Below are 24,479 nucleotides of genomic sequence, written 5' to 3' on the forward strand. Positions count from 1 at the left end.
AATCTAATAGCCCATAAGATCAGCCCAGACAAGTCCGTATATGGTTCAAGTGCATTTTTATAAAAATATCATGCATGATGGTGGGTTTGACATTGGGTTGGGTGTGGACCAGGCCAAGGTCAGTCCAAGCGTGACTCATCTACTAAACAGGTGAAGAATTTTTTGCCAAAACTGACTCACGAGTCATGACCCATGACCCTCTTACCCAACTTAGGTGAACTCAGCCCCCATTGCAAATGGGTCTGGTTCGACTGACTTGTCCCAACCCACAACGACCCACCTTAGCTGCTTGACTGACTAACCCAGTCCACCATAACCTGAGTTCCGGCTACTGGGACGGGCCTATGAGTTACTATTCGGGCCCGTCTCGGACAGAACCGACCCGTTTACAAACGACAGGATAAGGTCATCTCTCACCATTTCTATTCCAAATTAACAATTCTCTCTCCCTCTCTCCCTCTCTCTCCATGTTGGAAATCACATGAACACTCCCTTCCACTAACATACGCAGAGGGTGTTGGGCTCTTAACCTGCGCACTCCATCCTCCATGGCTGGAATCAGCACCACCAGCTTCCCATGCAAGCCAATCTTATCGCGTACACTTGCAACCCCTCTATACCAACTCTCTCCATACTCGACCAGAACTGACTGCAGTCGATCCGTCCCTACCGTCGTCCTGCGGGCTACCATAACAGCCAGGTTCGGCGGCGGCGGCGGCTTCCGTCCCAGCCCGGGCGACTCGAGGCGCCCCAGAGGTCCTCGGAAGGTCGAGTTCGAACCCGATCCTGCCCTTGATCTATCCACCGTCAGGTGCGCCGTCCAATCCCATCCGTTGGATTTCCCCCCCAAAAAAAAACCCTTTCTTTTGTTAATATTACAGCTTAGTACTATTCTAATACCAAAAGTAGAAAAATAGGGGGCCATATGTCAAAAACAGTGGACCTACTTATCATTTCTCCTTGTATATAAACCTTAAGGGTTTTCAATTCTGACAGGTCGGGCCCATGCTCCGGTAATCTTTACCACTGGTTTGTTGTGTCCCACTGTGGTGGACTATGCCCAAGAAATCTCCTTGATTGGACGGTCGTGATGTTTCAATTTCTGGCCTATCATATAGATGGTTAAGAAGAGAAATACAACAACAGTCGGCATTCAGCTGAGGAAGAGTCCAGATCTTGGTTTTAACCATACACATGGGATGGCTGTATAACTTGTGTGGGCCACTTGATTTTAACCGCAGACATGGCATAGTTGTACGACAATCCAAATCTTTCAATCAGCAACTCAAGTGTGGATGGTGGGCCACTTGGTTCCAACCATACACATGGCATAGTATGATAATCTAAACCGTCCAAATGAGTAAGTCAACTATAGATGGTGGGTCACTTGGTTTCAACCATATACATGACATACCTGTAGGCAGTGTTTGAAGTATTAGTATCTTCACAAGTTTCGCTGGTTGGGGATATGGAAACAATATCAATATTGCCAATAATATCGCCGATGACAGGAAATGCAGGGAAACATGGGAAAAATGGTAGAATTTTTTAGTGAAACTTCAGGAGATGTTAAAATACACATATTTGCATATTTAGGAATAAAAAAATTGTAAAAAAAAAAGAAGCACACGTAATAAGTTTCTATTTAATGGTGGCCTAAAAGCATGCATTGTCGTAAGAAATCAATCTAACCATCCCATCTATCCATCCAACCGTCCAAACAACCATTGATATTTCAAAATATGGATGTCACATGATGTTTTTTGCCAAGAAATCGTTGACAACTGAAAAGGAAACGAAAGATTGTGGTTCGATATCACCCATGTTGTGATAATGATACTATCATGACATTATCGATATTATTGTCGACAAATTGAACATTGCATGCAACCATGTGCCCATAAAAAAATTGGAATGGAAATTTTTTTAACAAACAGTTTTTTAGTGATATCTATGCATTGGCAATATTATCGAAATATCGCCGATACACTGGCGATACAAGCAACACCTGGAATTTACGTAGTTAGAAATATTGGCAATACATTGGCAATGTTGATACATTGGCAATACAAGCGATGCCTGGAATTTACACAATCGAAAATATTGGCGATTCTTAGCAATACATCGCTGATACCTGGAATTTCTGATACTCCCATTGTTATCGGTATCGCTGAGCTAGAGATATGGATAATATCAGGGATATTTCAATAATATCGGGGATGCTTCGAACAATAGTTTTAGGACAGTCTAGTGTTGCTGACTATTGGTATGATGTTGGAGCACGTAGAGCATGATTGATATATGACATGTTAATTTCTGTCATCCGAACAACAGATAACACTATGAACATAGGCTTATTATACCAATGTATGGTGTCATTGCCACACACCAGAAATACTTTGCCATCACAATAGTAATCATCGTGAAATAACCATGTCCAAACAACAGTACCCACACTGTACCATGACGCCCTTTGAACAGATTTGTACTATGTAAAGCCTTGGGTTGGTTATGCTATTATTCCTTATTTAGTTATCAATGGTGATTGTCTGTTGAGCGGATTGCAAAATCACATTGGAAATTTAAAATCTTGATTCTTGGCTGAGAATTTGTTGTATGAAGGGAAAAGATGAGGTGTTATGCACACCAGCATCTTGGTTGTCAACCACTCAATCTTGACATGTGGCGACTGTTTTTGAGTCCCTACTGTGAATGCAGCATATGCCAAAGATTACACAGATCAGATGATCGTTGTCACGCATTGTACAACTTGTCCCCACCGAATTTTGACCATTAGTTGGATCCATTTTCTAACTGCCCAACTGCAATTCTCAAAAGTCCAATCGGTGGCTAGGATGACCCAAACTGATGTGATTTTTGTGGTACACCCCATCCATGGTAGGGCCCAGTAGATGAATATTCCGGGTGTTGTATGTTTGTGCCATGTGTTGATAGATTGAGTGCTTGATGACTAACTAAAGTTTTAGCTTTTATCACTGGGCACTTTCTTTTAATATAATACAGTTATATAAGATAAAATGAGCATAAGATGATTAGGACAAAATCTGCCCCTACATGTATCATGTACCCCACACATGGCACATGTCTGCTGATCAAAACCATGCATCCTGCATCTCCGCTATTGATGGACTATCCTAACAATGAATGGAGTTTTTCTCCCTGAATGTCAGCCATTGATTTTTGTCTCACAGTACCCAGTTTCGTCATTGAATACAGGTTTTGGATCATCCAAACAGTGGTTTTTGGTCCATGGCCCTGTCCCTGTTGGGTGTGCTGAATGAACGGTACCAATCACATCTGTTTATGTATGCCACGTGTGTGCGGCATGACATGGATGCACTGTACCTGCCATGCCTCAGCGGCAGTGGCTCCCAAGATAATTATTAACTAATGAAGCCATGTACTGTCATAATTCACTAACTACACCACATCATCACAGGACAATGACGTCGTATATGAATGAAGATTTGGGTCTTTGGTGTTGGTAGTGATAGTTTTTCATCCCATCATACCAGACTGGGCGAGTATTCTGTAGACTTGCTTGTGTTGATAAACTACGATCCATTTTTTAATGAATACAGCTCATACCATTCCCTTTATGACAATGCTTTTACAAGAGTCTGAATTCATTGTGTTTGAAGGAAAGAAAAACCTATATGGTGTCAGTTATACCTTAGGTAACAGTTGCTCCATCCCAAAATATTTGGTACACACGTTCAAGAATAGACTGCGTAATTACTCATCTGTTGGAACCTGCCTTGGATGGGGTGATCTTAGCAATCGATTGGAGGTTACTAGTGGGTGGTTAGAAACTAGTCCAACCAAACTGTTGGCATTCAATGGAAATGAGTTCTCTGATTGGCGGTTAGGATCACCCAGCTACTGATTTTCAGGGTATGGCCAATCAACAGTAGGGCCAACAAATCAGCAGTCTGGATCTTGTTCACATGGGTGACATTTATGGAGATGAGCATTTCAAAAGAAGAAGAAGACATCTATGGAGATAAAGAGTTACTGACAATTAACTTGAAATTTGTCTTTAACACTGTTGTCTCGCCTATTTTTGGATACATGGTGCTGTCTTTTTCTTCCTTATTATTTTTTATTTTTACTTGTTTGAAGCATGCTTGCTTATCCCAAAAGTGGAATGCCTTACATAGAACTCATTTGCTTGCTACTCAGTCTATTTCTTGTTTTCATTTGAATAGATCACCTTCTGTAAGGCTAATAGATGAACAACAGAATATGGTGAGCCTCTTTTCTATTTCATTCTTTCCTTCTTCTTCTTCTTCTTCTTCTTCTTCTTCTTCTTTTCTCGAGTTGTGCTTGTCACTATGGTGTTATCATCGACATTGCAATTTGTACTTTTAATCAATCCACATGTGTTTCTTTTTTCCTTCAGGTTGGGGTGGTGTCAAAAAATGAAGCCATGCAGATGGCGGAAAATGCTGAACTTGATCTGGTGTGTCTTCTCTAAATCATGGATGTTCAAAGCCATACTAAATTGGGGTCTCTACTCATGGCTCAGTGGTAGATACTGTTTGTTTCTACTCTGAGGTCATGGATTCGAGAACCCATGTGGTGTGTGTGTGTGTGTGTGTGTGGGTGTAAGAGTGTGTGTGTATTCACCTTTTTTTAAAAAAAATTCCATACTAAATTGCATCATAGATGCCTTTTGGAAACACTAAAATTGCAGAGCTGGTGCATAGTGTTCTTTTCAATTTAATTTTTTAAAAAATACCAACAATATTCATTTCAAATAAAATATTTCATCTTTTAAATCTTGTCAGTATGTATTCATTAGTCAATTCTTGATAATCTACCTCAAGGTTTAAGGGTATATTTGGAGTTCCAAGTTCCCGAGGGTAACATTATTCACAGGCACCAAAATGGCAGCGAGACATGATCTGGACTCTCCAGTACTTCTAACACTTGTGATGCGGTAGAAAAGGAAGGAAAATGTAAGCTTGCTGAATTACAGTTCCTTTTCCTTGCCCAAATTCTAATCGCACATTGTTGGCCTGAAAGTCTGGCCAACCACCATTTGGTGGTACATTCAAGCACTACATAAAATACCAATATCCGAAGGTGACTTTTCCAATTCCATAAGTGGTACAACTCAGGAAGTGTAGTGTAATTCGGCAAAGTCATGTTCCTTTTTCGTTGTTGGTATTTGACGAAGGCCCAAATTTCACAAGCGACGTGGCAAATATGTCATACTGATGTGGCTGGTGCATGTTGGATTCAATTTTATTTTTATCAATAAATCACTAATTTGGCCAGATTACAAGCCATATGTACCTTTTATCCGGATTCAGCTGATATTTTAAACTGTAATCCAGCAATAAGTCTTGATTTCACTGCCAAATTAGAAAGAATAGTAAGAATCTAGTGCATGTTGTTAAACTATGTGAGATCCAATCCTGTCAAAAGGACATCATCAAGATTATTAGAGACTCACAAGCTGTGCGCTGTTTCTTACATTTATTTATATTCGATGACAAGGAATTATAGGGTTTCCATGCATCTGGACATGCAGTGTCTCAGTGAGCCCAGGTTTTACACTTGGAACCAATAGTTTGGTGATCTAGACTGGTGATCTGGATGGGGGATGCCCAAAATGTTCAAATTGGAAGATCCTAGCCATCTACTATTTGCTTGTTCTTTTTTTTTTTTTTTTCTTCTGGACAATCTGGTAGATCATATGCGAGTCCCTAATCCATGGTGGGGCCCATCAGATCAACGATCTGGATCTCTGTACCATGAGCCGCACTTGTATGAACTGCTTCAAGACTACCATGACTTTATAGTTTCTCTTCATTCACATTCCCTTGCTTTTCAACATTCAAAATAAAATACAAGAGAATAGGATGACTCTCTTTATTCTTTGGACAACTCTGTGCTAATAATTGACCATTGTGATTTTACAGGTGATATTGTCTCCAGATGCAGATCCTCCCGTCGTCAGAATAATGGATTACAAGTACGGGTTAAATTTGTATTGCCTCTAGCTTTGAATATTCAAATTCATTTGGAATTTACAAAAATAAAATAAAATCATTGCTTGTATTGAAGCACTTCTTGAGAAATGGATCTTTGTAATTGGCAATATTTCAAATAGCGAATAGCATGTAGCGTAGCATTCACCTCTCTAATGCATGGGGCGTACACTACACACTACTGCTAGCTTTTTAATGAAGGTTGCGCATGGTTCCACCAATTTCATGATATTTTACACCGAATTAGATCGATTAATAATGAAATTTCATGATATTTGGTGCAACGAAACACAACCTAATGTAATAGGAAAGGGCAATTATTAAATATGAAAGTAAAGAAAGAGCAACAAAATTGATTTAATACTATTACTTGTATTATTTTACTAAAAGCATTGAAAAGATTAACTAATTTTTATTGAAAATAGAAAAATGTAATAAATCATTGAAAACATTTATTGATTTTAATGTAGTGAAAAATAATTTGTAATGTAAGCTACATAGCATGTAGCCTAGTCTTTGTAGCGAATAGCATATGCAAATTATCATGTAGCGTAGGCTACACAACTCAAGCTATTTTCATGAGCTACGTAGCGATAAGGCTAAGCTACACTAAATAGCGTCAGCTACATGCTACATAGTTGTTCAAGGATTTGTTGCACAAGCACTTTCCGTATTTTAATGCACACAAAGTTTCTGGAATTTTGATGTGAATACTGATATTGCAAAATACTTGTTTGGTAATACGTAAAGCAGGTCATCAGTCATGCATCAACAATGTGTGAGGAGAACATCTTCAGTCACACTTTACCGGACTATCAAATACTGTTCATGAATTATGATTGCCTGTCGTAGAAGTTTAATATAGTTCTTTCTCAGCCTAGTTTGCCATTTGGTTATGTCGATAGAAGTGGAGTATCTAAACACTCAATTCCTATTTTTACAGCAAATATAGGTATGAGCAGCAAAAGAAGAAAAGGGGGCAACAGAAAAAAAGTGCTGGTGAATATCTTATCCTTCCCATTTCCTTTTCCCTATATTCTTTTGGAAATTTAGTCAAGGTTTTGTCAGGAAAGCTATTAAACTTCTTATTTGACAAAGCAGCACCTCTTATACATGGTCTTGAATGTGCAGCAAGTCGTATGGATATGAAGGAGCTCAAAATGGGGTAGGATTTGTTTATTTTCATTTCTGTATGTCATTTGATCCTTCGTAGCTGGTTTTGTTTTGTACTTGACTAGTCTCCTCATTGCTAATAAAAAGGTAAAAAGAAAGAAGAAGAAAAAAATGAAAACAAAAGGAGAACAGGTAGACTACTACACCCATTTTTCACCATCTCTTTAGGGCCTGTTTCAATTGAAGGTAAACTAGGGGAATGCAAGTGAAAGAAAAAACATAAACATAAGTGGGAGGTAAACTGACACCAGTGCTAGGGTAAGTAAATCCTTTGCACCTGTTTGTTTTGCTAAGAAGAAGTCTCGGAAAATGCTTTTAAAAAAAAAAAAATTTATTATATGCATTTGCAACTGTTTGGATTGCAATCCCACAACGGGAAATCTTTTTCCCTCCAAAATTGCCATTTGAAACATCACATCAGAGGCAAACTCTTTTCCCTCTATTTGTCTTTTTGAAAAAAAAAAAAAAAAAGGTGTACTCCCTTGTCGATAAGGGAAAAGAAAATGCAAACACTTTGCTGCAGCATCCCCTGCTTCCCAAACAGTTGCAAATGACTTGTCGATACAAACTGGTTGCATTCCCCTGTTTGCATTCTACCCAAACAGGCTATAAAGGTGGTGACTCATCGGCCATCAACATGGCCTCGTTGTCAATGGAGCATGTCCCAAGAATAAATTGATTGGAAACCCTTTACCATCTGACATTGGCCATTGAATTTAGACCACTGACTATTTTCTTCATAGTGGTCTGTTTGATGATTGCAAATTGGATTCTTCACGTCGCCTGTTTTCAGTGTGGCTTGACTGTACTCCATCCACAACCAGGTCAATGATTTCGACAGTCTGGGTTGACATACATTTATGCCATATGTATGGTGGATAAATTACCACCATTCAGGAAATGGTGGAAAATGAGGGCCGTGTCTATAGTCACAAACCATTGAAAAGCGTACCTTCACAGTTCTTTCTACTTCTTTGCATCTGCATTCTTCTTTATCAGCATTGAATTATTAACCCCTTTCTAGAGATTTGGATTAATGTGCTAGAAAATGTTTTTGATAGATTAGCCTGAGGTCTAAACCCCTGACCTCAATGTTATATCCTTGAGGCATAGCCAATTTGGTGAAGGCACTTCATTGTGCTAAAGAAATGGTTAAGACTTTGCTTTGCATTTCCCACAACTGTATTAAGTGGGTGGCGATGACACATCCAGCATACATGTGGTATACATGCATGTCAATCCAGACTGTCAGAGACTCCAAATTGTTGGTGGATGGAGCATATATCTCAGAAATTGTACTGATTAGACAATCTGAAACATTTCTTTTGCATTTTGAATTTGCACCATTGTCCTTTTTTCTTTCTAACCATTTATTTGTTAGGATTGTTTGATTGATCTGCATGCATGCCACATGCACATTAGACAGGTCAGGAAGGATGCAGGACAGATGTCTAAAAGCTGTAAAATGAAGAGTGATTTGTTGGTTGAAGAATTGGGGATGGAAAGAGAAAAGAAGAAAAAAAGGATGGATTTGGAATCTCTCCTCAATCTAGAAGGATCACTTTGAGCAAAGGATCATTGCGCTCCTAGGAAAATCCCTCACACCTTTTCCAATGAAAAAGAACTAATCCTACTCATTCATTGATTCTAATTATAGCCATCTATTTTAATAAAATAATTGATAGTGAAACATCCCTAACAAGTAACAACCATTTTGTAAATCAGTCATAACTCACTCAAATAATGTTAGAATCACATTGGGGATTTTTATAGGGATTGAAAAATAAGAAAGGAAGTGAAAAGAAGAGAGAGAGAGAAGAAAAGAGGAGATTAGTGTTTGCACTTTCCCACTTCTCTTTTATACTGAAAGTGATAAAAAAGCAAAAATGGCGAAACTATCCCTAATACAAATATCTATATGCTACATATCCCAAAGACCAAAAAGACTAAACATGCATGTCCAGCTTGAAAACTGAGACTTTCTAAGGGCACTGGTGAGTAAATCCGCCATTTGATCATGAGATGAAATATCAGGTCTATGGATTTGTCCCAGAGATATCTAGTCTTAAATGAAATGGCAGTCAACCTCTGTTTGTTTCATTCTCTCATGAAACACTGGATTATTTGTAATATGTACCATAGCTTGATTGTCGCAGTCTAAAGACATTAGAACCTGAACTTCGAATCTCAATTCTTCGAGAAAAGATTTCAACCATATAAGTTCGCAAATTGTATGCGCCATTGACAAGGTGTTCCTGTTTCGACAAGAAACAAATGCATTTGATTTGGGGAAATGTTCAATAACAACAAAGAAAGAATGAGAAAACAATGATCACAAGATGTTTAATCAATCTGAGTTCATTTATATCCTCATATTCCCTTGATTCTCAGATAGATTATAATGAATAGGCACAATGAATGAAAGAGAAGGTAGTTTAATAGGAATTTTAGCAGTATTTCGACGCTTTTGATGTTCATTGCAAAGGCAGATGAGTTATGCGAACTCAAAGCCCCTGATTCCGCAGTCTTAAGTTGCGCGGGTGCACAATTGAGGAAACGCTTGTGGGCCACATGGTGTTCTAGCAAAAGGGTTGTGTGCCCCACTGACCACCTAGTGCACAACAGGTATTGCCAATGCCTGGATTCTCTTGAAGTCTAAACCTTTCTCTCTCTTACGCTTTGATGTTGCTCTTTGAGGTTTTCCAAATTTCTGTCTAAATGAAGATGGAAGAGAGAGGTATTTATAGATCTCTCACGTATGTATAGATCATTCGTCTGAAGGTGAGAGTGCACAATCCAAGGTGGGAGCGCACAAGCTCCTTCAAACATGGAGCACACAACCCTTAAGAAGTGATGCAGGGAGCTTTCCTCAGGTGCACAACATTCTCCTTGAGAAGTGGCGCAGGAAGCCTGGCATTAGGACAAGATTCTACATGAAATGGCGCACAGACCTTGCTTCAGGACAGTGTTGCACAAGAAGTGGCACACAGGAAGCCTTGCTTTAGGACAATATTCCCATAGAAGTGGCGCACAGAGGTTGCATTAAGACAAGAGAGAGAAGTGGCGTTGTGTGTTGGGACGGGAGAGAAAGAAGGGACGTTGTGCGTTGGTATCAGGACATGGCCCTTTGAAAGTGGCGCACAAAGGTTGTATTTGGACAAGGGTCCATTGGAAGTGGTGTACAAAGCAGGGTATTAGGACATGGGCGAGAAAGATATGACGCACAAAGCAGGGTATTAAGATAAAGGAGAAAGATATGGCGCACAAGGCAGGGTATTAAGACAAGGGAGAGAAATACATGGAGCACAAGGCAGGGTATTAGGACATGGGTGAGAAAGATATGGTGCACAAAGCAGAGTATTAAGACAAGGGAGAGAGATATGACACACAAGGCAGGGTATTAAGACAAGGAGAGAGATATGGCGCACAAGGCAGTTGCGCACAAAGCAAGTCTTCAGGACGAGAGAGAGAGGTGGTGATGAGACAAAATCCCTTTGAAAGTGTGTTGTGCGCAAACCCTTTTGAGGGGTGTTGTGCGGACAATAGGTTGTGCGTCCATACTCCCTCCAGCGCACAACCCTTCTTCAAAGAGGGGCGGACGATCTCCACTTCCTTCTCCCCACTTTTCTCTCTCTCTTAAATGAAGAGTAAGTAGAGGTATTTATAGACTTCCCTTCCTTAAATAGTGGTGATCACCACCACTTCCTCCTTTAAGACAACAACCAGCCTGCTTTCTTAAACAGTGGTGTTCACCAACTTCTTCCTTAAATAGTGGTGTTCAACCACTCCTTAATACAAGGCAATTTCCATTCCTCCTTAAGACAAAGCACAACCGTCCTTCATCCCAGGTGACGCCCATGCACTCCTCTATCCCAGACAACACCTGTGCACTCCTCTATCCCAGACGACATCCATCCATTTTTCTATCAAATGACACCTGTCCATTCTTCCATATCAAATGACATCCGTCCATTCTTTTATCCTAGATTACATCCGTCCATTTTTCTATCCCAGATGAGATTTCCAGAGAGAGATGGAATATTTTTTGTCCTCAACAAATGCCTAACAAGTAGAAAGATGACACGACTACAAAAGACAAAGTCATGTATTCCTTTTCATGTGAATGAATAAAAAGGGCGTAAATTTCCAAGCAAGGTTTCTTAAGCATATTAGGCATATTAAGATTGAGCACAACGTCGATGATTGTTGTCAAGCGTTGATGATTGCTGTCGAGCGTCGATGATTATATCGCCACACGCCAATGATTTTCGTCAAATTCGCCAAGTATCAATAGTTATCACCAAAATTAGCAACTATCGCTGTCATCATCAATCGCCCATATGAGATTATTTTATTAAAATTACTATCATCGCCAAGCTGATGTACTATCTTAAACATAATATGAGTATCTCAGAACATTATTAGCAGCGGCGAAATATCAATTATTGGTTCACCATTTTTGGCAGTGGAACAAAACTATATGGCCAACCACATATAAAGTTGACGACAACAATGGTAGCTTATCATTTAAGGCAGCCTAGCCAAGCCCTATACGGCCAACTACGCATAAGACCTATCATCATCGTCTATATATGACAATAGTGAGCGCTTGAGCAGATATATGTAACAAGCTTCAATGACTCGAAGAGCCCGAAATCGGCGGTAAACTATAATTGCTCTTTGAGCCCAAGTCTTGTCCAGTCAAGTTGTGTACAGTTTAGTCTAGTTTAGTCAGGTCAAGTTCAGTCTTGTCCAGTCAAGGTGTGGTTAGTCAAAGTGCACTAGCTCCATTATTCAAAAGCTTAAACTATGCGTAGCATCAAAATGCTACAAAAATACATGATAATCTATTTACTTTAGATACGCTCAAATATGCAATTTCCTGATGAAAATTTCAAATATTGATCAAACAATATACAAAAATGCATTTCTGTTGAATCAGGTTTAATTTACAGCAACAGCAAATGCCTTCAAAATATTGGCAGTTTTCTATTCAAAAGTTCAAATCTTCAAGATTAACTACTAGTCTTCAACTACAATATATTTATTCCTCTGACAAGAGCTGCAAGGTCCTTCTGTCTCTTGCCTATTTGATGATGAAGAAATATTATCTCACAAAATTCTCAAAGGCGAGAAAGAATAAGCTAGCAAATAATTATCATTCTCTTCTGGACCATCTAAAGATTCAGATATATTCTTTGGATTCTTTAAAAGGAGCATCGAGGGTTATTCATCCTTCAAGAGTATCAGCAGACTTTATTTTCTTGAATATTATCTTCCGAAGAGATCCTTATACAAAGTTGACTTGGAAAGAGGGCATGATCTATTTCTTCAAAGTAATTTATGCCTTGGTCTTTCTGATAATTTCTTATGCGTGGCAGAGGGATCCATATGGTATAATCTACTAAGCAATAATCGTGCGCTAAGTAGTATTGATGATCTCATCAACGCACTCAACTATAAGAAGCATGAGCTGAATAATTATAGCCGATGAAGCATGATCCAATGTGAACGTTCAAAAATGGTTTTTATATCAAGGCCCAGTTATATGGTCCGATGCTACAACTTCTTACTGTTCTAGTAATGACATCGCAAGTCTCCGAGTATTTGACCCGATGAAGACAAGGAACAAATGATTATCAAAAGTGATAGAATCATCATCAGTAACTTCTATGGCCTTCGGAAAGCTATTAAATGGAATTGAGAGAAGTCTTATCTATTTTTCTGAATCAGCAAAGGTTCAGGAAAAATATATTCCTAGTCACCCCATAAAGAAATGCCAAGGAGCACAAATTAGAAGAGATTCAGCGATTGAACCTCTAGAGTCGGAAATGACATCTCCAAAAGCACGATATATAGTGAAGCATGATGACGAGCACAATAAAGGGATAATTAAATCATTATCATATTGCAAATATTATAATCATTCCAGAAGTTTTCAATATAATTTCAAAAATATATGTACTTCATAAAAAATTATAATATCTTGAAATACTAATTCCGATTAATTTGGCAGGAAAGATTACCATTTGAAAGCTTAGGTTATGCAGACCATGATTAAAGGAGACAATCGAAAAAAAAAAAAAAGTTGTTGCAGCAGGAGCAGTGCTAAAGAACAATTCTCTAGATGCAAAGTTCAAAGAAAGAGCTGCAGGAATTAATCAAAAACATTGTTGCAGCAATAACAGCATTGCAAGAAAGTTCTTTGGCCAAGATACTCAAAGATGAAGCTATCACATCTATTACAGTGACAAGTTTCGATGAAAAGAGAATTTATCCTCTCTATTAAAGCATCTGCTCGACACTGCTGGTTGGGGGCATTCAATCTTCTGGTCGAGTATGATCATTCAGTCTTCCGTTCGAGCATGATCATCCAGTCATCCTTTAGTCACAATTCATTCGGTTCTTCAGTCAGGCGATTCTTCTTCGTTAATGCGACTACATTTCAAGAAGAATCCTTCTCTGACGTGAAGGGATTTTTGTGTAGAAGAGGATCGATCCTCCATTTGATCTCATAATTCAATCAAAGAAGGATTGAGGGTGCATCTGTTGAGGCACAAAAAATATTCTATTTCTCTCTCTAGAAATCTCATCTGGGATAGAAGAATGGACGGATGTAATCTGAGATAGAAGAATGGATGGATGTCATTTGATCTGGAAGAATGGACGGGTGTCATTTGATAGGAGAATGGATGGACGTCGTCTGGGACAGAGAAGTGCACGAGTGTTGTCTGGGATAGAGGAGTGCATGGCGTCACCTGGGATGAAGGACGGCTGCACTTTGTCTTAAGGAAAGGAGGAACAGAAGTTGCCTTGTATTAAAGGAGTGGTTGAACACCACTATTTAAGGAAGAAGTTGGTGAACACTACTGTTTAAGAAAGTAGGCTAGTTGTTGTCTTAAGGGAGGAAGTGGTGGTGATCACCACTATTTAAGGAAGGGAAGTCTATAAATACCCCTGCTTACTCCTCATTTAAGAGAGAGAAAAGTGGGGAGAAGGAAGTGGAGATCGTCTGCCCCTCCTCTTTAAAGAAGGGTTGTGCGCTGGAGGGAGTATGGGCCCATAACCTATTGTCCGCACAACACCCCTCAAAAGGGTTTGCGCACAATGTCCTTCAAGAGGACTTGCGCACAACACACTTTTAAAGGGATTGTGTCCTAACGCCACCTCTCTCTCTCTGTTGTCCTGAAGACTTGCTTTGTGCGCAATTACCTTGTGCGCCATATCTTTCTCTCCCTTGTCTTAATACCCTGCCCTGTGCACCATATCTTTCTTCCCTTATCTTGATACCCTGTTTTGTGCGCCATATCTTTCTCACCCATGTCCTAATACCCTGCCTTGTGCGCCATATCTTTCTCTCCCTTGTCTTAATACCCTGCCTTGTGCACCATATCTCTCTCCCTTGTCTTAATACCCTGCTTCGTGCACCATATCTTTCTCACTCATGTCCTAATACCCTGCTTTGTGCGCCACTTTCAATGAACCCTTGTCCAAATACAACCTTTGTGCGCCACTTTCAAAGGGCCATGTCCTGATACCAGCGCACAACGTCCCTTCTTTCTCTCCCTTGTCCCAGCACACAACGCCACTTCTCTCTCTCATCTTAATGCAACCTCTGTGCGCCACTTCTATGGGAATATTGTCCTGAAGCAAGGCTTCCTGTGTGCCACTTCTTGTGCAACACTGTCCTGAAGCAAGGTCTATGCGCCATTTCATGTGGAATCTTGTCCTAATGCCAAGCTTCTTGCGCCACTTCTCAAGGAGAATGTTGTGCACCTGAGGAAAGCTCCCTGCATCACTTCTCAAGAGACTTGTGTGCATCACTTCTTAAGGGTTGTGCGCTCCCACCCTGGCTAATGTTATGTGTTCCCACCTTGGATTGTGCAGTCTCACCTTTAGATGAATGATCTATACATACGTGAGAGATCTATACATACTTCTCTCTTTCATCTTCATTTAGACAGAAATTTGGAGAACCTCAAAGAGCAACATCAGAGCGTAAGAGAGAGAAAGGTTCAGACTTCAAGAGAATCCAGGCATTGGCCATACCTGTTGTGCACTAGGTGGTCAGTAGGGTGCACAACCCTTCTGCTGGAACACCATGTGGCCCACAAACATTTCCTCAATTGTGCACCCGCGCAACTCAAGACTGCGGAATCAGGGGCTTTGAGTTCGCATAACTCATCTGCCTTTGCAATGAACATCAAAAGCGTCGAAATATTGCTAAAATTCCTATTAAACTACCTTCTCTTTCATTCATTGTGCCTATTCATTATAATCTATCTGAGAATCAAGGGAATATGAGGATATAAATGAACTCAGACTGATTAAACATCTTGTGATCATTGTTTTCTCATTCTTTCTTTGTTGTTATTGAATATTTCCCCAAATCAAATGCATTTGTTTCTTGTCAAAACAATTCCATAATGGTAACGGTGGCGTAACCCATAACGGCTGTTACAACCCCCCCCCCCCCCTTCGGTATCGGCCATTACGTCTCTCTCTCTCTCTCTCTCTCTCTAAAAAATTGTTATAGGACCATTACCATTACAACCTATTTTTTCTACAATAACTGTTACGGCAGTTTCAACCCTCTAATGCATAACAGTTATGACCGTTACCGTTACATAACCGATTTTAAATACCATGGTCATTGACCCATGTTTAACACTTGATCTAGCAACCACGTTCTGTTTTTTAGTTTTCCAAGTAACCACATTACTGCCTAGGAAAGTGCAATAACCCATAGTTGGCCTTCTATCATGTCTTGACTCTACATAATATGTATCTGAATGACCAATTGCTTGAAGATGATCATGAACTCTGTATAAGATACTCTTCCTATGTGAACATTTCAAATACCTAAGAATCCTCATGACTGTTGCTAAATGTGGTGCCTTCGGACTTTGCATGAATTGATTTTGCCATACTGATTGAGAAGGCAATATCCGCCCTGGTGATGGTCAAATAGATGAGTTTGCTAACAAGTCTCTTGTGCATACTACATACTAAGGTTTCCTAATAATTCTCCTTTCTCAGGTGGAAGTTTGAGATAAGGGTTTATTGATGTATCAACCGGTTTGGCACCCAACACCCCTGTCTCTTCCAACAAGTCACAAACATAACTTTTTCTTAAAGAAATTTATTCCCTACTCAATGCCTAGAAAATATCAAGGAAGACTAAGATCTTTAATTTGAAATTAAGTTTGAAGATATGACTTTAGTTTTTTCAACACCCTCAAGTCATCAGCTGCCACTATAATATCATCCACATACACAACAAGAATAATGTAGAACGAGATAGAATGCTTTAAGAAAACTAAGTAATTTACTTTACTCATTTTTAATCCAAACGATACAACCACGCTACTAAAATTTTCAATTTAGACCTGTGGTGATTGCTTCAACCCGTATATAGATTTGTTCAACCTGTAGATGACTCTCCCTGAGCAACATACCAAAGAGGTTGCTCCATGTAGACTTCTTGTAGATCTCCATGCAGGAATGTGTTCTTCACATCCAGTTGAAAGAGAGGCCAATCATGATTTGCAACTAGTGATATAATAACCCAAACCGATTCAAACTTAGCCACTGGTGATATATATATATATGAAAGGAAAGCGTATCCAGATAATCTAATTCATAAATCTGAGTATACCCCTTGGTAAACAACCTGGCTTTGTATCGATCTATTAACGCATCTACAATTGACTAGAGTCTTACCTGAGGTAAGATCAATCAGCTTCCAAGTATCATTGGAGTACATGACTTCCATCTCTTCATCAATAGCTTATTTCCAATTTTCATTCAACAATGCCTCCTGGATTAACTTAGGAATGGGTACAACAGACAAGGTAAGGGAAAAATTATAAAAAATTGTGGATAAATGGGAAAAGGTAACAATGATAGAAGGACTAAAAACCTCAGTAGGCACAATAATCGAATGAGTGTGTCGAAGATGAATAGTCTGTAATGCCTAGTCTTTTCTCATTTTTCTGTAATAAGTCTACTTGAAATCCTTTTGAAATCTGAGGTGACAATGGTATCTTGACATCAAATTCTGAAGGAAATACACTTGGCGGGAGAGCTTCCACAAATGGGCAGTGACAACACACACAGATGTAGCATTAACAACACACTCATTTTTTAACGGAGAATGGAACGTTTTCAAGGAAGTTAATATCAATAGTCACAAAATTGTTCTTAAGAGTGGAAGAAGAGCACCGATAACCCTTTTGAGTATGAGAATATCCTAGAAAAATATACTTATCTGAATGAGATAAAAGTTTATCTTGACCTAACTCAAATATAAGCAAAGCAAGTACAAAAAAAAACTTTGGGAGGAACAAGAAAAATTAGTTGATTATGAAACAATAGAGAGTGTTGTTTTATCATCTAAAATCGATGAAGGCATCCTATTGATTAAATTACATAAAGTAAGAATTGCGTTACCCCAAAAGATCTGCAAAACATTGATTTCTAGTAATAAGGTTCAAGTAACTTCCCCCGGATGTCTATTCTTGCGCTCAACCACCACATTTTTGTTAAGCTTTATAAAGCATCAAAGGTATGACGAATAATACCCTAACTTTCTAAATAAGTTTGGAAATCTTGAGAAACGAATGTCAAGACATTATCTTACTTGAATATACCCAATTTCGCAGAAAATTGATTCTTTATTTCATTATAAAAAATTTGAAATACACAGAAGACTTTCGACCTATGCTTTGTTAGATATAATCATGTCATCCTAAAGTAATCATCAAGAAAGAAAACAAACTAGGGACTTTAGCCGGTCCCCACACATTACTATGAACTAATTTTAATGGAACATCACCTCTTGAATCAATTCTAGATGGAAAAAAGAACTCTATGATGTTTGCTCATCTCGCATGCTTCGTACTCCAAATTTGCCACCATAGGAAGTGATGGGATGAGAGTTTCTAGATTTGGAAAGACGAATGTCTCAAATGACGATGCCATTGAATTGTCGAATCCACAAGAAGCACTGCCGCATTTACCAATTCCCTTTCCAAGTAGTGCAAGCCGTTCTTCTCACGACCTCCACCAATTGTCCTACCCATCTTGAGGTTCTAAAACACACAAAAAGGACACAGAACAATTCAAATATCGTATTAGTTTACTAATAAATAAAATGCTAAATAGAAACTTGGGTGCATATAGAATTTGACGACATGGAGATTGATGCATTAGGCCAAGCAGTACCAAATCTAATGACACTAGATGATGTACCATAAGCTAAAGTAACCAACGTATTTGATGAAACACACTTAATGTAAGAAATGAGACTGTGGTTACTAAGATATATGGTCGGACGGCCTAAAGTCGATGATCCAAGAGGAAGTAGAAGATGACAAGAGACATCTTTGCCTGATTTAGCCAAAGTGGTTGTAGAGCCACTAAAAGATTTATTTTTATTTTTTAAAAATGTGCATATTCATCCCATAATAGTGAAATATTGATCAAATCATTACCAGGATTAGATGAAGGAAGATTGGGGGGGCTACCATTGGAAGAAGCATCCTCTGCCATAAGGGCTTGATTAGTCGTTGGGGGTTTTCCATGAAGATCCCAACAAAAGTCTATGGTCTGATTTGTCAGGCCACAATGAGTACATATACAGTCTCCTTGACCACTACGACCACCTCTACCTCTCCCTAGGAATTCTACCACCTCTGTCACCATGGAGTGCACCACGCCCAACACGTATACTATGGACTCCACAAACTAGAATAACCGGACGAAGAGGCTAATGTAGTTTTATTAGATGCATTAATTTAAATATTGCCAAATTTATTTGCTAAAGAGACTCTCTAAAGCCTTGCATAAACCTCTACCATTGAAGAAATGAAAGCTTTTCCCAAAATCTAATCATTTGCCAATTGATACTATTTTAGCAGTCCAGATAGAAGTTTCACTACTTTCATAACTTCTCACTGCTTCTTCATGAGTGTGACATCTGAGATAATGAGATGATAAATGAAAAGCTCTTCCCACATTCTAGTCAGTTTTGCAAAGTACTCATCAAGGAACTTATCCCCTATTTAGAAGAGAAGATCTGCTCATATAATTGATATGCCTAAGAAATATTTTGTTCTGAGGAGTACATCTTCCTCACAGTATCTCAACATGTTTAAAAACGCCAAATTAGAACTCACCTTAAGACTTTCATTCCACAACCAAGATCGAATCTGGGCATCCTCACCCATCCATTGTTTGTATCTAGGATCAGATTCCTCTGGTATAGGATCTGTGAGGTACTTTTCTTTTTTCGCCGGCTCAGAGGAATACCTCAACGGACTTGGCCCATAGAAGATAATTCTTTCCATTCACGTCATAGAAGTAATTGACGGATTGAAGGAGGATCTTTGCATTTCCCCAAGAGATGAAGAACCAACAACTACACTTTTAGATTCCATAGCCACTCCACGATCAATTTACTTCAACACCAATGGAAAACGCTGAAGTGAATGGAAAGAATCTGACTCAATGGGCTTTCAAGCAGGCCTAATTCCGTCTTTTTTCAGACATCATTTAATACCTGGAAAGTGAAAAAATCTAACTGCTACGATAGGAAAACTTGCTGGACAGGTCATGCTATCTAATTAACTGCTACTATAAAAAAAACATGCACCTGTGGACCAACGGACATACTAGACCACTCATGGGGGATCAGTAATTAATCAGACAGTATGTGGGGTCCAGTTCACTGTTCAGATAGATGGTGGATCCCACATCATTTGTTGGTAGATAGTGGGGCCCAATCCTTGCCTGCATCAGGTCACTACCATTTAAAACAGTGCATTGAATGCACACCATGGTCAGCCTTGCTAAATAATTATTGATCTCAGCATGCCATTTCGCAACCTATAATTCTCATTGGCATAGGTTTAAAACATAGTTACCTTTTTTTAAAATATTTTTCATTCTCTTGATCTCATTAATAGGTACAACATTGATTCTCATGATTATTCCGTGCGGTTGAAAGCTGCCCAGAAATTTCTCAAAGATGGAGACAAGGTCACTGAGAACTTTCCCACATAATTGAACACCAAACTTTAGTCTCAACTCTTTTTTATTTGATAACTATTAAGGCTGAAATTCTCAAGCAAATTCCTGCAGGTTAAGGTCATAGTGAACCTGAAGGGCCGTGAAAACGAGTTCAGGAATATTGCCATCGAACTTATCAAACGGTTTCAGAATGAAGTTGGGGAGGTATGCAATTTGGTAGTATTATGGATATTGCTTAGTGATGCTTCATTATTCAGTTTTCTAACATTGGTTTGATCTCAAAATTGTTAGTGTTCATTATTCGTGATGTTACCTGTGAATTTTATTTTTTTTAAATGGTACTCGTGAAACTTTGATGAGTATATAAACCGTAAAAGCCTTCACATGATTCAATGGGTTGACATATTGCCATTGTTTGATATGATTATTGGGTTCATGCTTCTACGGCTGGTCTGAAAAAGTGTAGTAAATATTCAAAAGGTGCATGGAAACATGAAAAATTGAAGTAATCATTGTCGTTGTTGTCGTCATCATCATCATTGCCATCATCATTACCATACTTTTGTGGCAGCTATTTGGGTTGAGCTTCATGATTGTCTGAGAAAACTTTGATGCGAGATGGCCACCCAACATCAGCTGTCCTTCGTCTGGGCTGGGGACCAGCTGGCACATTGCCACCAAGAGGAAAATTGAAGTAGATAGCTAAGCAAAAATGCTAGACTACTATTTCCAACATTTTTTTAACTGTGGGGAGTCATTCATCATATATGTGGCATGAATGTAACTCAAGCCAGGCAGTTGAGATCGCCAGCCCCTTTGTGGAATTTGCACTGCCGATCTTTCTCCTTTTACCAGTTATTTTATGGACACCAATCAGGACATGCTCCATCTACATTTGGGCCCATGATTTGGACAGTCTTGATTAACACACATATATGTTACAGTGTACAACTCGCCGCCATTCCAAAAATGGTGGAAAAAACTACACGATAGTCTCTTGACTCTCATGCATGAAAGATTCACCCAAGTAAGTGCTTCTTACAATTCTTCTCGGTAAGGAAATCCTCTTGCATGCTAGCATGTGAAGTCAACAAAATGGAACAAATAAAAGTTTGTAGATGCGGGAAATGTAGTGCTTTTTACACATCTTCTCGGTAAGGAAATGCTCATGCATGTTAGCATGTGTAATCAACAAAATGGAACAAATAAAAGTTCGTAGATGCAGGAAATGTAGTGCTTTTTACACAATGCTCATGCATGTTAGCACGTGTAATCAACAAAATGGAACAAATAAAAGTTTGTAGATGCAGGAAATGTAGTGCTTTTTACACACCTTCTTAGTAAGGAAATGCTTATGCATGTTAGCACGTGTAGTCAACAAAATGGAACAAATAAAAGTTTGTAGATGCAGGAATCTTACTAGAAATTCACAAAGCAACATAATCAAGTTTCTGTACTTTCCTGAACCATTGTGTTTTGAGAAGTCTCTTGTAAAGGCAATGAGTACATTCATTTTCATAGGAAAGCACTCACAAGTTTCTGTACTTTCCTGAACCATTGTGTTTTGAGAATACTCTTGTAAAGGCAAGAGTACATTCATTTTCATAGGAAAACACTTACAACGGCAAGAGTACATTCATTTTCATAGGAAAGCACTTTCAAATTTCAAAATCTGTCCAGATGAGGAAACCACCTCCCATACTGAGGAAGACTATATAGAAAATGCTAAAGTAGGGCTGGGCTGTCAATGGACACCTGGATTCATAGATACCAAAAGTATCCAACCCTGTTTACTCAGATAGAGATCCAGATTTCAGGCCCAATTAATGGTGTTTCGGTCCATGGATTTAGATCTGATTTGGGGTCGGATCTGTTTGGATGCCTAACTCGAGTACCAGAATATTTGATTTTATTTTTTTTTTTGTATTTTTTTAAACTATATTTATTTATTTGAATGGTATTTAATTATATTTATTATTCAAAAACCATACAAAATTCAAGCTTCTAGTTTGGACCTGAATTCAGATCCAGACCCAAACATGAGTCAAGATCCAATTTGTTATCCAAACTCCATTTCAAGCTCTAATTTGTGCTCAAAACTAGACCTGATAGGACCTGACAGGGTCTCTAGATCAGATGTGGATGTATATTGTACCCGTATTCAAACCCAACATGACCAGAATCCAATTCCTCTGGTTGGGTCTGGAATCTGGATGCCAACAACAGTACCCAGTCCCCAATATAACTAATTCTAGTAGATAAGCATAACTAAATTATGATATCATGTAACCCCAACAGACTTATACTGAGTGTTTGGAATGTAAGTTTGGTAGGAATAGTTATAAAGGTGAGGTTTAGATAAAAATCGATGATCAGGAGTTTCCTTGAAGTGATTTTTTCTTTTCTTTTTAAAGGAGTAATCAGTGTCTCCAATAGCATTAGAGGTTGCTGGATAAAGTGGAGATGTGCCTTTGAGGAGTTGTGTGATCACCCGATGCCTATGAACCTCAAGGCCCTGTTCGTAATTACAGAAATTAGAATATGAATTTGGTTAACCCATGAACTCATCAAATTCATGGATTTACATTGAATTGGGATTTGACAAATCTCGAAATCCACTATTTGTGAATCATGCTACAAATCCATGGATTTGGGAGCATTAATTGCAGTGTTAGAGCATTTATTGCAACAGAATAACTTTTATTGCTTCTATGCATTCTCTTATAATATTTCTTTTAAATGCTTTTGGTATCACCCATCTAAACTTGTGGTGGGTATTAAAATTAAGAACGTGAGCTGTCAAACCATATGTCAGCTATTCCATGCTATGCCACTGCACCACTTGCATGCAAAGGCTTGCTGATTCCAAACTGAACAGTTGTCAACAACTAGACTTTTGAAGCTATCAACAATAGCAAACCAACATGCAATCCTCATGGACTGTTACTTCCGGTTTTTGTTCCGAATTTAGAGTTATTTGATTTGAGACAACTCCAAAAAACTCAAAAACCCGGATCTCTTTATAGATTGCCTTTGTCTGTTTGTTGTCTCATTTAAGGCGGGATTGCTTGTATGAGTTGGGTCCTGTGCATCAACTTGTCATTATAGTCCTTTCTCCTAATACAACACTCAATGAGTCTCTTACTATCCAAAATATCCAACGTATGCTTGTAGATTTTGACTTGTTGGTTCATTCTCGTGTTTGTTCTTTGTTGGCATTGGCAGCTTGCAATGGAGGAGAGCAAAAATTTCAGTGATAGGAACATCTTTATTGTTCTAATCCCCAACAAGACAGTTCAGCAAAAGGCACAAGAACTTCCAAATAAACGGGAAAAGCCAGTGACTGGAGTTTCTGCAGGTGTCTGATGAGAATCGTGATTTCTGCATGGGTGGTTTTGACATCTAGTAATGAAAAAGGTAATCTTCTTTGTATTCTTTAATTAGAATTCTTCAAATCAAGCTGTATATAGTAATGTGATGCAATTCTCATTTTCTGCAACATGTTTGGTAACCAAAGGAATTGCTATCTTTTCTTCATTTCATTGGGGATTGAAACTGTGAGCTTCTTGGATCCTAGTTAGTGGAATGCCGTAACATCTGAAAAATGAGGTGTTACACAATGCTGTTTTGCCTGAAGTGAGGTTTATTTCTTCTTTCGGCAGCATTCCCACCTTTAAGGGGTCCAGATTGTCTGTCCGGTTGGCCCCACTGCGGATATGTGATGAACCAAAGTTTGTGAAGGTTGGATAATCCCAACCATCCGATTGTTGGCCTGCAAATGATGGTTAGAAATTTATTTATGTATAGTGAACAGTCTATGCCATGTGAAGAAGTTGATCAATAAGATGTGTAGGAGTTAGTGGCGATTGAGCTTTCTTGCATCATCACCCATCCATGGTGGGGCCCAGCTATTGGGAATGTCGGCCCGGCAACATGTAAGTTGCTCATGCAGAGCATTGAGAATGAGCATATTTTTAAGAAATGAGTTTGGGAGGTCATTTCTTTCTCTCCTTTCGTAAATGCCAAATGGTAAGATGCGTGAACGATCCAAACAGTGTACATCGCTCGATGACCAGAAAGTTATTATCAGTCCTAAATCACACCATTTAGAGAATAAATGGAGTTCTAGGTGGCTTCTAGACAGGCCCTTCAATTGTTAAATTGTTGGAAATTACCGTATTTTGAGACAGATCAAGGTTCATCTTTATATACACCCAACCATATATTTCTCGTGGAACTGCCCTTTTTCAAATG

The 24,479-nt window shown here is 38.9% G+C and overlaps 1 protein-coding gene across 3 annotated transcripts; it reads left to right on the top strand.

Moving 5' to 3' along the window:
- Positions 1-423: 423 nt before the first annotated feature.
- LOC131217041 (translation initiation factor IF3-4, chloroplastic) lies at positions 424-24,089 on the top strand. Of its 3 annotated transcripts, none has more exons than XR_009157163.1 (10): positions 424-811; positions 4,230-4,269; positions 4,424-4,483; positions 5,952-6,004; positions 6,964-7,019; positions 7,152-7,185; positions 20,162-20,234; positions 20,337-20,429; positions 23,451-23,642; positions 23,888-24,089. XR_009157163.1 is itself a non-coding variant. In XM_058211728.1 (9 exons), exons 1-9 carry the CDS (start codon positions 549-551, stop codon positions 23,589-23,591), a joined length of 813 nt encoding a protein of 270 aa, XP_058067711.1. In that variant the 5' UTR covers positions 424-548; the 3' UTR covers positions 23,592-23,762. The 3 variants fall into 3 exon arrangements, 1 of the variants encoding a protein (XP_058067711.1); XR_009157164.1 differs by lacking the exon at positions 23,888-24,089 and adding an exon at positions 23,743-23,796; XM_058211728.1 differs by lacking the exon at positions 23,888-24,089 and having other exon boundaries at positions 23,451-23,762.
- Positions 24,090-24,479: the final 390 nt, after the last annotated feature.

Source organism: Magnolia sinica, chromosome 10 (assembly GCF_029962835.1).
Source record: "Magnolia sinica isolate HGM2019 chromosome 10, MsV1, whole genome shotgun sequence".
Classification (NCBI taxonomy): Eukaryota; Viridiplantae; Streptophyta; class Magnoliopsida; order Magnoliales; family Magnoliaceae; genus Magnolia; species Magnolia sinica.